General features: G+C 38.8%; 1 protein-coding gene across 7 annotated transcripts in view; it reads right to left on the bottom strand.

Annotated features, from left to right (window-relative positions):
• Window positions 1-409: 409 nt before the first annotated feature.
• RPS6KA3 (ribosomal protein S6 kinase A3) overlaps window positions 410-13,014 on the bottom strand; it is a 120,474-nt gene continuing 107,869 nt past the window's right edge. For all 7 annotated transcript variants that reach the window (XM_058713836.1, XM_058713838.1, XM_058713832.1 and 4 more), the window contains 3 exons: window positions 12,739-12,856; window positions 7,370-7,510; window positions 410-5,837 (listed from right to left, as the gene is read on the bottom strand). In XM_058713836.1, the coding sequence (XP_058569819.1) occupies window positions 5,715-5,837; window positions 7,370-7,510; window positions 12,739-12,856 (382 nt within the window). In that variant the 3' untranslated portion in view covers window positions 410-5,714. The remainder of the gene's footprint in view (window positions 5,838-7,369; window positions 7,511-12,738; window positions 12,857-13,014) is intronic.

A 13,014-nucleotide genomic window follows, 5' to 3' on the forward strand; every position in this document is an offset into this window, starting at 1 on the left:
AAATGATTTAAGCAATGTCTCCACATACATTGCTCAGAAGGAAACTTGTCCTTTAACTCTGAATCCAAAATGCACCATAATGAGAAAGAAAAAGGGTATTTTGGAGCTCAGTCTGATAATCTTGGACTTCTCCAAGAAAAGCTTGTTTCATCTGTGCCTGGTGATCACTCTGTATGCTTTGAATCATTACTCAAGTTTGGTATTGGGTAAGGTCTATGACTTAGGAGTCTGATGTGATACTCTTTGGGCTAACCAAGACTTTGCATACAAAAATTATTTTGCACTTAACTCAGAAACATTCCTATTTTAAGTTCTATCAGTCCAATATGGACTGATACTATACTTTGGATAGAATTTGGCAATATGAAGGATTATCATATAATTGAAATGACCTGATAAATGACATACATGCATTTATTTGAAACTTTATTATATAAATTTTCATTTCTTTTAAAGATTACAAAACCTGTTCTGTGACAGGAATACAAGCAATATTGTTCCAGGATTATTCATGGATACATCTGAAAGAGCTTAGATTACACATTAATAGTATGATTTGAAAACTTCCCAGATTAAACTCTTAAGTAAAACAATTTAAAGTATTCAGTGATATTTAATCCTTTACAAGCATTTCATAATTATGGCAGCAGGTGCCAAGCATCTGATGTGATTTGACCACCGATAAAAGGTACAACACATAGGAACTCATGATAAGGTACCTTGGGCTTCTGGCATGCCTCACTAGAGAGAAACTAGTATAAAGTAAGATCATGTATAATAGTAGAAAAATACTTGTGATTTTTTTTCTTTTTTAAAAACTGTTTAAGTAGATGCCCACCCCATTCCCACCCAAGGCCAGAAATGCAAAATAATTACAACCCTTAGGCGTATACCTTCCCTTTTGCTCAGGGTAAGAGTTAAGATAAACCTAATACATGTACATAATTTTAAGAATTAAAACCTCATCACCCACAATTAATAAGGATGCTAAGGAATGGCAATTATATATATATATATATATATATATATATATATATATATATATATATGGCTTTAGATGGTAAACTACACTTAGAGAAACATAAACCAAAACCTTTATCCTTATGCCCTTGCTTTGTATTTAAAAGTTCTACTTTAAATACTTGTTTGAAAAACTCAGTATACAGTTCATTCAGTACTATAGTGATAATAGGAGTAAAGATTTTCACTTCCATTAGATAATGAACTAATCTACTTAGACTATTACAGAGACTTCTCCTCTCACATACGTTTACATATTTTGTATTCAAATGGTACATGCTCTCAAGAGGTTTTCTTGAGGTCTGCATCTCTGAATTTAGTCTCTAAATTTTCCTTTCCACTAATCTCTATTCAATGTCATATACTTTGCTAGTTGCTCTGAGAGAAGTCATGGACATTTAAACAGCTTATCATGCACTTCAAGGTTATATGGCAAAATAATGAGGAAAGTGCCTTAAGAGGTAGGAAGTAGACTCTCATCCCAACCCTTGGTATGCCCTGTTATGAACAGTTAAAAGACTAGAATCAAAGTGGTAAATATGAGACTGATAGTAATACAAGGCTTAAGAAAATTAAGTCGACTTAATTACCAGAATTCTTTGAGAACACTCAGTCACATTGGAACCAGTTACAAGTCACCTGACCACACAAAATACAGCAGTGTCAGAAGTACATAAAGCACACTGTAGATACAAATTTTTCTTGGCCATCCATATTTAGGTACTATAATTCTGTAGATTCTTCACTAGAAAAAGTGGTTAAACGTGGCTCTGCAGAATACCATAGTCGCAAGAAAGCAAATCTCATTCCTTCATTAATTGGTCTCCACCAATGGTCACTTGGGGAAACCAGCAAAATGTAAGCAATCTGGAGGTGAAGAGAGGACTATTTTCACTAATTGAAATATAAGTACTGAGTGAAGTCAACTTATCTGTGAATTAACTAAAACTCAAAGTATACATCTAGTTTGTGAGTCACAAGGAGTTGAAGCTTCTGGAGGGACAGAACTCTAGGACTAGAATTGGAACCTCTTGGTTTAAGCACCACGGGTCAACCATGGAACCCGTCGCATTTGTTAATCACTGAAAACAGACCTTTTCTAACCCTTCACATTCCTGAGATATCTGTCCTAATGCCTTCATAAATCTCACAAGCGCTTGATACTACCATGAGAATTTTCTCTATAAAATACGGTAAAGCGAGCTGAAAAGTGTTCATTTATAAAGGCCAGCAAGTAGAGAATATCAAAGCCATGTTGAGATATATATTGCTGACTCCCATAGTGATTAAGTACATCTGTACCAAGGCTCCCAAATCTTGAATGCTTTTCTGCTCTCATCCCAGGCTGGACCCCTCAGCCCCTTTCCAACCCAACCCATTCTGCCTACTCATGAAGCCGTTGCACCCCACTCCCCTTATAAGTCTTTCCTGTACTGAGGGTGCAGGGCACAGCAAACAGGCTAGCCCCACCTCCCATAATGTGTCCTGGCCCCAACAGCAACGACTTCTTAAAATTAGGTGAGAAACGGTTGATTCAAACCCATACTTGGCAGCCCTGGGCATGTGAAATGTGAATCTCTACTGCATACACACCACACCACTCACTAAATGGCTTTTCCCACACATTAACCTTGAAGCATCTTGATTCTGTGCCCTGGCAAAATCACTACATTTTTGGATTTCTGGGGTTGCATGTGAATGAACAAATCCGCATCAAAACTGTTAAAGTTAAGGAAGGGTCTATTATTGTACTTAGAAAGAGGCATCTCTATAAATTAGAAGGAGCTGAAATGATTACATAAAAAATTAAAAGGACAAAACTTACCTTAATTTAACATCATCACTTGAAAGAGAAGATATAAAACACATGGTAGTGTAATCCATATTTTTCAGCGTGTGCTTGGCAAAGTTAAATGCAATCTTCAATTCTAGGTATTATTTTGGATTATAAGCTAAGAGGGGGGTTGTAAAAGTGGCCTGATAGTTTCGTTCCTTCTTTCACACTGAAATATCTTTAAGACTGAACTTAAACCTTTCTGGGAGAAGCCCTGATAACCAGCAGAACTAACTGGTGAAGGGCCCAGAAGAAGTGGACTCAGAAATTAATGAAAAGGTAAACCCAGTGCAAGCACTACATTTAGAGCACAATTGTTGGCCAACTTGCCTAAGTCAAAGGCAATAGGAAACCCAGGACCACAGATGAAATAAATTAAGTTTATGAACTGCATTTTAGGCAAAAGCCTTCACTTGTGTGAACATATGACTTGATTTTCTCCAATAAAACTGGCAGCTGGAGTAGGCAAAGAAGGCAATATCTTTGAGAGCAATCAATTTGGCATTCATATACCAGTAGAGTAAATGTCCTAAGAACTCTCTCTCTATATATATGATTTGAACAAGTCTGCTCCTGGTTGGGTGATAATATGAAGGGAAGGCAGCATGGTGTTATGAGGGTAAAAAACCAAATGAGAAGTCTTTGCTTTGGGTCTTCGGTTCTTTACATGCAACATGAGAAAGCTGGACTAGATAATTTATAAGGGTTTACACATTTACTTCTGGTTCTAAGATTATGATGGACAAAACACCTAAGCAATTATGGAATTGCAACAGTGTCCAAAATTTGCAAATGTATCTTTTTTCTGTCCAGAGTTACATTAACATTTTAAAAGTGACAAGAATTTGGGATGGTCATAGTTTGAAATACTGAATAGAGAGAGAAAGGGAAAAAAAAGGTTTCTTTCCAGGCAATGGGAAGCAGTTTTTGATAGTTAGCATTCGTAAACTCAAAAATTAAAAAAAAAAAAACACTTTCTTCTACTAGATCTTCTGAAATCCTTCCTCCTATGTTTTTTATTTAGAAGATAAACTTACATCTGATTTCGATGTGATAATCATTTTGTGTCACTTAAGCAAAATTAATGTTACAGACTCTCCCTTTCTCTTTAGTTGCACAGAGGAGAAATTAAGAAATGATAAGTGGCTTCCAAGACATTTAACTAAAGTATGCTTTCTTGGCTTTGTACTTTCAAGAGAAGATTTAAAGCTTCAGGCAGGAGAAAAAGACTTCTGATGTAAATGGCTTAGTACATGACTAAGATCCGATGGGTACATTTCTGATAAGGCTAAGCTAAATCACTTTCTCTTTGTTCATGTTTTTCATATTATAAATTGATGTATGGTAGATAGCTTGACCAAAATACAGGTAATAATGGATACAAAAGTTTCCTTAATTAAATGAAACTGTGAAAACTACCCAGATTAGATGTAGATAATGAATACTGTAATCGAAGCAGACCCAGTGACCACTATGAAAGCTGATCAGTTCTGAAGTTAAAGGAAAAATTATAAGGCTGTAAATCATCAGAAGGAATTCAGAAAACACTCAATGGTGAACATTCACTTAGCCTACCTTAGCTATGATTTCAGGTGAGAACAGATATTGTTTGATCAAGAATGTTTTATTCCCTCGAATAAAAAAGTTTAAATCCAATTTCATATAGAGGCTGGTGGCCTTTATTACATTCAAATTAGTGTTTAATATAGAGCATTGTAATGGGACAGAACTCATTATGATTTACCTTTTTTCCAAAAAAAGCATACTTTTCTTGCAGGTATACAAGAACATGTATCCTGTTATTCATAAGCGAAATTCTGCAACTTGATCTATTTAAACATGAAAGATCCAATGGGACTTGAATGACCTGTTGCTAAATTTTCCTTTGCCAATCTCTTCACCATAACTCTTAAAGGCCTGATGTATACTGGCAAAATCCCAAATTATATGCCAAATACTAAATATGGATACTATTCAAGATTAAAAGTGCAAGAACTACTTCCTCAACTAAGGAAAAAAGAACCCTAAGGAGTTGCAACGTATATGGACTAACTTCATAGTTGTACTCTTGATGTCATGCCACACACATGTGATAACTTTCTCTACCGTAACAGCTCTCTAGGTTAGTCTGACAAAGCACCTGACTTTAAGAAACAAACAAATGAACGAACCAGTGAAACAGACATGGGGAAAGATATGTACATTTTGGAAGTATTACATTCAACAGCTGTTCCACAATCTGGCCATTTTTAGGGCTGTCCAACAATACTGTTAATCCAGGTGAACTATTTAACCAGATTTAATAGTCAATTGATTAATAATAATAGATTCCAAGTTAAACAAAGCATGTATACATTAAAGAAAGCAGTACAGAAATGTACTGTATATGAACTGTTTACAAAAACATACAAAATGTTGGATGGCACAAGGGATACAGTGCTAATAGAAACGGATTGTTTAAGCTAAGTGCTTAACATAAACTGTCCATCCCTATAACTAACAAAGAATATTTCAGGGACATGAAATATTTCCTATAAAAATAATGCTATATGGTGTAGAGTACTTTATTCAGTGTATTTTTAGGTGGTATTCATATGTTCATTATTCTCGTTGATTCAGTGAATATGTCTTCATCATGTTTCCATTTTCATTTCATCCGAAGCTCCAGGAAAATCTAACTTGCTAACAATCATTTAAAGCGAGAAGAGACGGAAGCAGGAGCAGCAGCAGGAGCAGCAGCATTATGGGTACCAGCTGGGACAGTGTGTGCTTGCAGGTGTCTCTCAGATATGTGCTACCTGTCGCCAGAACTTGTGCTATCAGCTTACACCATGGTACCAAATATCTCAGTGAGGTCACTTCACAGGGCTGTGGAGGTGATTTTTTTAATACCTCTCCGCTGAGCAAGAGTAGAACGGCCTACTGGTTCCAAAACCGGCGACTGATTACGGTTTAAAGCAGAATACGTAGCTGCCATGGCACCCTGAAAACAGGAAAGAAAGGTCACAACACAAACGACAATGGGTAGTCACATGTACACAGAATATGAAATTGAGATTCCCCCCTCCCTATTTTCTTCATATGAAAATGTATACAGATTTAATAGGGCTCATAATGAAAACAACCACCCTGGTCAAACCCTCTGATTTACCTAAAGTTGAAGATGCAAATGTGGGTGGCTGAAATTATGGATGAGAAAGGACAGGGATGGTCTTATAACAAGCAGTCCTCACTTTTCTCAGGACTATTCAACTTGTTGTTTCTTTGCAATCCTTTAATGTGAGAGGTAGCAAAGCATGCTCTTTGGAACCTGTATTTTGCCACCACTGGTGACCTCAAAGTTTGTTTTGGGTTTTGCATAAGAAAGTAAAGTATAGAAAAAAATTAGGAAATTGCTTAAGCTTATCTGAATGATAAATTCAGAAGTCATTCTTTTTAAAAAATTTTTTTAACATTTCTTTTATTTTTGAGAGACAGAGACAGAGCACAAGCAGGAGAGGGGCAGAGGGAGAGGGAGACACAGAATCTGAAGCAGGCTCTAGGCTCCGAGCTGTCTGTCAGCACAGAGCCTGATGCGGGGCTTGAACTCATGAACCGTGAGATCATGACCTGAGCCAAAGTCAGACGCTTAACTGACTGAGCCACCCAGGTGACCCAGAAGTCATTCTTAAACTAGTTTTTTTTTTAACTTTTAAAAAATGTTTTTGTTTATTTTTGAGACAGAGAGAGACAGAGCACGAGCAGGGGAAGGGCAGGGGGGGGGGACACAGAATCCAAAGCAGGCTCCAGGCTCTGAGCTGTCAGCACAGAGCCTGATGTGGGGCTCGAACTCACCGACTGTGCCACCCAGGCGCCCCTTAAACCAGTTTTATTGTGATATTTTGGTGTGCCTTGACTTTTCCTTTTCTTTTGTTTTTTTTTTTATTTTTTTTATTTTTTTTTCAACGTTTTTTATTTATTTTTGGGACAGAGAGAGACAGAGCATGAACGGGGGAGGGGCAGAGAGAGAGGGAGACACAGAATCGGAAACAGGCTCCAGGCTCCGAGCCGTCAGCCCAGAGCCTGACACGGGGCTCGAACTCACGGACCGCGAGATCGTGACCTGGCTGAAGTCGGACGCTTAACCAACTGCGCCACCCAGGCGCCCCTTCCTTTTCTTTTTTAACGTTTACTTATTATTGAGAGACAGACAGAGCATGAGCAGGGGAGGGTCAGAGAGAGGGAGACACAGAATCCAAAACAGGCTTCAGGCTCTGAGCTGTCAGCACAGAGCCCGACGCGGGGCTCGAATTCACAAACCATGAGATTGTGACCTGAGCTGAAGTCGGATGCTCAACCGACTGAGCCACCCAGGCACCGCGACTTTTTCTTTTCTAAAGCACTCAGTATAAGGGAATCCCATTCGAGAAATGGAAACAGGATGAGGGAAAGGGAAAGGTGGTGCAGGCATGGAGAGGGCGGCTCAAAGTCTTCTGCAGAACATGTGGAAAAGAGTGCCTGAATAGGGACACTCACCTTGACTAGATGGGGTGCGTCCTGTCTGTTTAGTTGGTATTGCGGCAGTTGGTCCCAGTGGACAATCCAAGGATGCCTGAGCACGAGGGCAGCCGTCAGTCTCTGATGAGGGTCCACATGAAGCATCTTTGACACCAGGTCCTGGGATGGGAAGAAAAATAATAAAACAAATTTAAATCTTTCTGTTTGTTTTTCTATAGCCCTTGACACTGGTCAGCATTCTTCCTTAGCTTCTATGACACTATTTTTTCCTGGTACCAAACCTTTGGGCTCAAAGCAATTTGGTCAACATGATAATTTCTTAAAACAAACAAACAAACAAACAAACAAACAAACAAAAGCAAAAACCTAAGTCTGTTTTCTCTTCCCTTAGTTAACAGTAATTTTGGTGCATTACAAAGAGTAAATTTACCACATTTATGTATCTTAAAGTACTTTGGCTCTTTTTTTCATCTAGATATTCTGATTTTTCTATACCTTTGTAAGTTTATTTCTAAGTAATTTTTAGCTACAGACTTTTTTTGTGCTGCTTGTAATAATGAAAAACAGAATGTAACTGCCCAATAATATAAATTTAATTGGAGGGCTCCAAATGCCCCCTACAAAAGATTAGAGTTTTTTTTTTTTTTTTTTTTAAATAGGCTCCATGTCCAATGCAGGGCTTGAACTCACGACCCTGAGATCAAGAATTGCATACCATACCAACTGAGCCAGCCAGGGGCCCCAGATTGGAGTTATTTTTATTTTTTCCCACTTCATAAGCAACTTATAGGCATTATAAAAAAAAAAAATTAAGAACTACAGAGAAGCAAAAGAACATGAAGAACTCCCAGAATCCCATTCTTCAACAAGAGACAAATGCTTTCTATCTATCCAAATGCTTTCCTATGCTGAGGTATAGATCCATATAATTGCTAGTTTTATACTTTCAAAAATAACACAGTTACGATTTATAAAAGCCTTCTCCAACTTGATTTTTCATTCAGAATGTGTCTACTAAGTATCCACTGAAGGCCAGGTATCCTGCTAGGCATTGGGTATTTAGAAATGAATAAGATAAAATGAACTCTAACCTCATGAAGCTTTCAGCCCAGTGAGGGAGAGACAAAGAATCAATTACAAAGCAAACAGTAAGTTCTTGGATGGGATGAATAAAGAGGTACAGTTGAACACAAAGAGACGCTTAACCTGAACAGGGTGTTGTGGCTTAGGAGTGACTTCCTTAGAGGAATGTGAGACCTGAAGGATGAGCAGGAGATGGATTAGAGAAGAGGGCGCGGGGGGTGGGGGGGGGGGGTGGGGGGGGGTGGGTACAGAGTAATTCAAGGAGGCAGAGCCGAGTGTATTTAGAGGAGAGCCCTCAGGGATAGGAGAACATGCCACAATTAAGGAACTGAAAGGAACGGCAATGTGGCTGTAACAAAACCTGCAAAGGAGACAGTGGCAGCAGATAAAGTGAGAAAGGTGAGAAGGGACCAGACCCTGAAGGCCCTTGTAAGCTACATTAGCAAAGTTGCACTTTTTCCGGAGGTAAGAAATCATTTAAAGCAAAGGAGTAATACAGTCACGTTTGTACTTTAGAGAGATTATGCTCACTAAGTGTGAACGAAAATGGATTGCAGGGTACAAGCCTGGAGACTCCAATGTGAGACCGGTGAGAGTTGATGGCTTCAGGGCAGTATAAGAAATGGAGAAATATGGATGGAACTGAGGTACTTAGAAGAAACAACAGAACCCGGTGGCTGACTGGATATTGGGAATCGAGATGTTATTCTAAGGATTCCTCTGCTATTAGATACTACCAGTTTCTTATTTTTAGTTTTCATTAACAGCTAAGAGCGGGAATAACTTACTGAACAGAATTAGAAATAAAAAGTGAAACAACCAGTAACTCCCCTTCAAAATTCTTAAAGTGCAAAAATGTTCTTCAAGTACATAAAAGGTTGCAAAACTGCTGAGGGACACAACAAAACTCTACTATAACTTTAATCAAATCTGTGCATTAAGCAGTGCACTTGGGCCAAGTCACTGAGAACCACTTCTCTTCCTCCTGTTCTGTTACCCTTCAATGGCTATTCCTCCTAAGCTTTCTCATTAAATGGTGGTGGCTCCCTTGAATTCCTTCCATAGCTCTCATCACTCTGCTCAGAAAAGCTCCTTTGTGCTCATGGCTGTAGCTACTCCAGATGATGACAACTTCCAACTCCACAGTCCACCCAAGACTTCTACTTCTTCCTAAAATCTACATCCATATAGCCAGGTGCTTGATGGACACACATCTCTTAATTATATATCATAGTCACATTTCAAATTCTTAATTTCCAAATCTGTAGTCATCACTCCTCTCAAAACTACTTTTGCATTCCACATCTTGGTGAAGGACACCACTACCCTGCTCGTTTGCCTGACGTGGAAATAAGGACTACATGCTTGCTATCTGCTTCTCCCTTGCTTCTTATGTCCAATTAACCACCGAATCTATTCTGCCTGCCAAACATTTGGCTCAAATCCTGCTACAACTGCTCTAGTGTAGATCTTCATCATTCATGACCTGAACTACTGCAAAACCTTACAAGTAAAGTCCCTAATATTAGGTCAGTGAGGAATGAATGAAATAATGTAGGTAAAAGTACTAGCATAGTTCTTGGCACATAAATGCCCAGTAAATGGTCCTGTTTTTCTCAAAGCCACATATGAAACATATGGCCCATATGACTGATGACATTCACATGTGCAATGTACTCTTGAGGTGACATATCGGATTGATAGAACCCTCCTTCTTCCCAATATTGTGGGTATTCAATTATCACATTATACTTGCAAACTCAAGTCTTTTTAAAAAAATTTTTTTAATGTTTATTTATTTTTGATAGAGAGAGGGAGAGCGCGAGCGGGGGAGGGGCAGAGAGAGGGAGTCATGGAATCTGAAGCAGGCCCCAGGCTCTGAGCTGTCAGCACAGAGCCCAACACGGGGCTCAAACTCACCAATCATGAGATCATGACATGAGTGAAGTCGGACGCTTAAGTGACTGAGCCGCTTAGGCACCCCAACAATCTCAAGTCTTAACTGGACAAATTAGCAAAAGTTGTTAGTAATAATGTAACATTTATAAGAAAGGCTGTGACTTAGATCCCATTTTTATCTCATCCTCACTTTTCTTTTTCTTTCGCCCAAAACAGCATACTGGCATGCAAGTCAATGAGAACGAAATTATCAAAATTAGAGCAAGGTGAGGTTATCTCTAGAATTTATTTAAAAAGCAGGCAGTGGGTAAGCTCTGATACTTCATATGGTGACATTACTTGATATGCCTCACAACTGATCATGACAATGTGTGGTAGACTCCATGGATAAGAATTACCCCACCACAGAATAAACTTAAACAAGGAAAATTTTCAGGGCGCCTGGGTGGCTCAGTTGGTTGAGTCGGTTGAATCAAGACTCAGTCTTGATTTCGTCTCAGGTCATGATCTCATGGTTTGTGAGATCGAGCCCTGTGCTGGGCTCTGTTCTGACAGCACAGCCTGCTTGGGATTCTCTCTCTCTCTTTCCCCCTGCCCCTCCCCTGCTCTCTCTCTCTCGATAATTAACATTTTAAAAAAAGAAAATGTGATCATGAAAATGCTTAAGATTTTTCAACACTTCTCCAATACCTAGAATAGACCCCAAATCCTGAGCATAATCTACAAAGCCTTTCATAATCTGGGATCATCAGCTACCTTCTCACGTGTACCCTGTACTAGTCCCATCAAACCGTGTGCAGCAACCTGGAGGCGTTCTGCCATGCTCAGGCTGTCGTGACCACAAATAGCATGTGTTGCTCTCTCAGCCTGGGATGGAATACATCCTTCTGCTCCCTAAAGCTGCCAAGAAAGTCCCTTCACTGCTTCTGGAAAGCTTTCCTGGAAATCTTTCTGACTGAGCACCATCTGTGAACTTCTTCAACATAAAAAAATGTACCACTGTAACAGCACACGTGACACTGTACTGTATACTTGGGGCCATCTCCCAACTAGACTGTGAGATTCCTGAGATCAGGAATTCTATCTCAGTCACATCTTTTATCCCTGGACTTTCACTTATTAAGCAGGTTGTAGGTGCTCAATACATGGACGAAAAAGAAATCCCCAGAAAAATGAATCATCTGGTTTAAGAAATGTTACGGCTAAAAAAAGGGAAAGGATACCAGGTCATTTTAAATCAGTTATAAAGCCAAATGTTATCTATATAGACATTAAATTGGCTAACATAGGCTTCATCTCTAGGCCAAAAGTATCAATCGACATTTGTTACATGCCCTATTTACTTACACAATCATCTCACCTCAGGCTTCCACCTCTAAGAGAAACCAGCAAGCACTTTTACCAGTAATTATCTTCTTTATCTCCTCTATGTTTTTCTTCCTTGGAAGTGGAAAACTCTGCTCTTCTTTTTTTTTTAGGTTTTTAAAAATGTTTATTTATTTTTGAGAGAGAGAGACAGAGCACAGGTTGGGGAGGGGCAGAGAGAGGGAAGGAGACACAAAATCCGAGGCAGGCTCCAGGCTCTGAGTTGTCCGCACAGAGCCCGACGTAGGGCTCCAACTCACGGACCTTGAGATCATGACCTGAGCTGATGTTGGAAGCCTAACTGACTGAGCCACTCAGGAGCCCCTCTTTTTCTTTTTAGTTTTTAAATTTTTTGCTCTTCTTTTTAAAAGAGCATTTTCTACGAGTAAAGTGGAAGCAGAGCAGAATTGGAAAGCAAGTCAGCCAGAGGATGGCAGATCTTTCAGGGACAAAGGCTTTTCAAGTGGATTTCAAACAGATACTATAAAACTATACTACTGTTTACTGTGAAGAAGAGGAGACCCCTTTCTACATAATATGGACCAAAAAGAGAACATAGTATAGTCTATTCCAGGGAACAGGGGCTTTGGAATCAACTGTTTAATTTGAAGCACCCACATGTAGCTGGTGGGTAACCAAAAACAAATTCACACCAAAATTCTGGGCCTTGGTTTCCTTCTGTGAAATGGAGATACTAACGCCTATTTTACAGGGTTTGTTAAGAAGATTAAATGGGATAATTTAGGAGAAGTGCTGCAGTGTGAGGCACAGAATAGACACACGAATCATGAAGACTACCACCATTATTATTCATTATGTTTGTAAGTAAGAAGTAGTTTTAGATATATAGATAATAACAAAGCCAAACCAATACCTCTGGGAAACAAATTAATTGGTCCATTTGTGAGTTCAAGTTATTTGGTAACATCACTTCAAAATACTACTTCAGAAACAAAAGTTTTTAACTGGCATGATTTTTTCTCACTAGGGATTATGAAAAATTATTTTCTCAAAAGTTTATTATAGGAAGTTATACTTGCCTTTGCTGTGTCTGAAACAGAATTCCAGTAACCACCACTGAGTGAGAATTTCCCGCTGCCTATCCGTGCCAATATTTCCTCTGGTGTATCATCAGGGCCATTTGCAAATGGAGTGTAACTATTTTATAATAAAATTAAAATGTTAATTAATAAAATTTCTTTTTGGTTGGTAATCTTCACATTTCTTTGCAGTATCCAAGAGTACTCTGAGTAATTTAATGTAATACTTCATTGAAATCTCCGAAAGTGAAAAACGTCAACATCATGAAGCTTCAT

Source organism: Neofelis nebulosa, chromosome X (assembly GCF_028018385.1).
Source record: "Neofelis nebulosa isolate mNeoNeb1 chromosome X, mNeoNeb1.pri, whole genome shotgun sequence".
Classification (NCBI taxonomy): domain Eukaryota; kingdom Metazoa; phylum Chordata; class Mammalia; order Carnivora; family Felidae; genus Neofelis; species Neofelis nebulosa.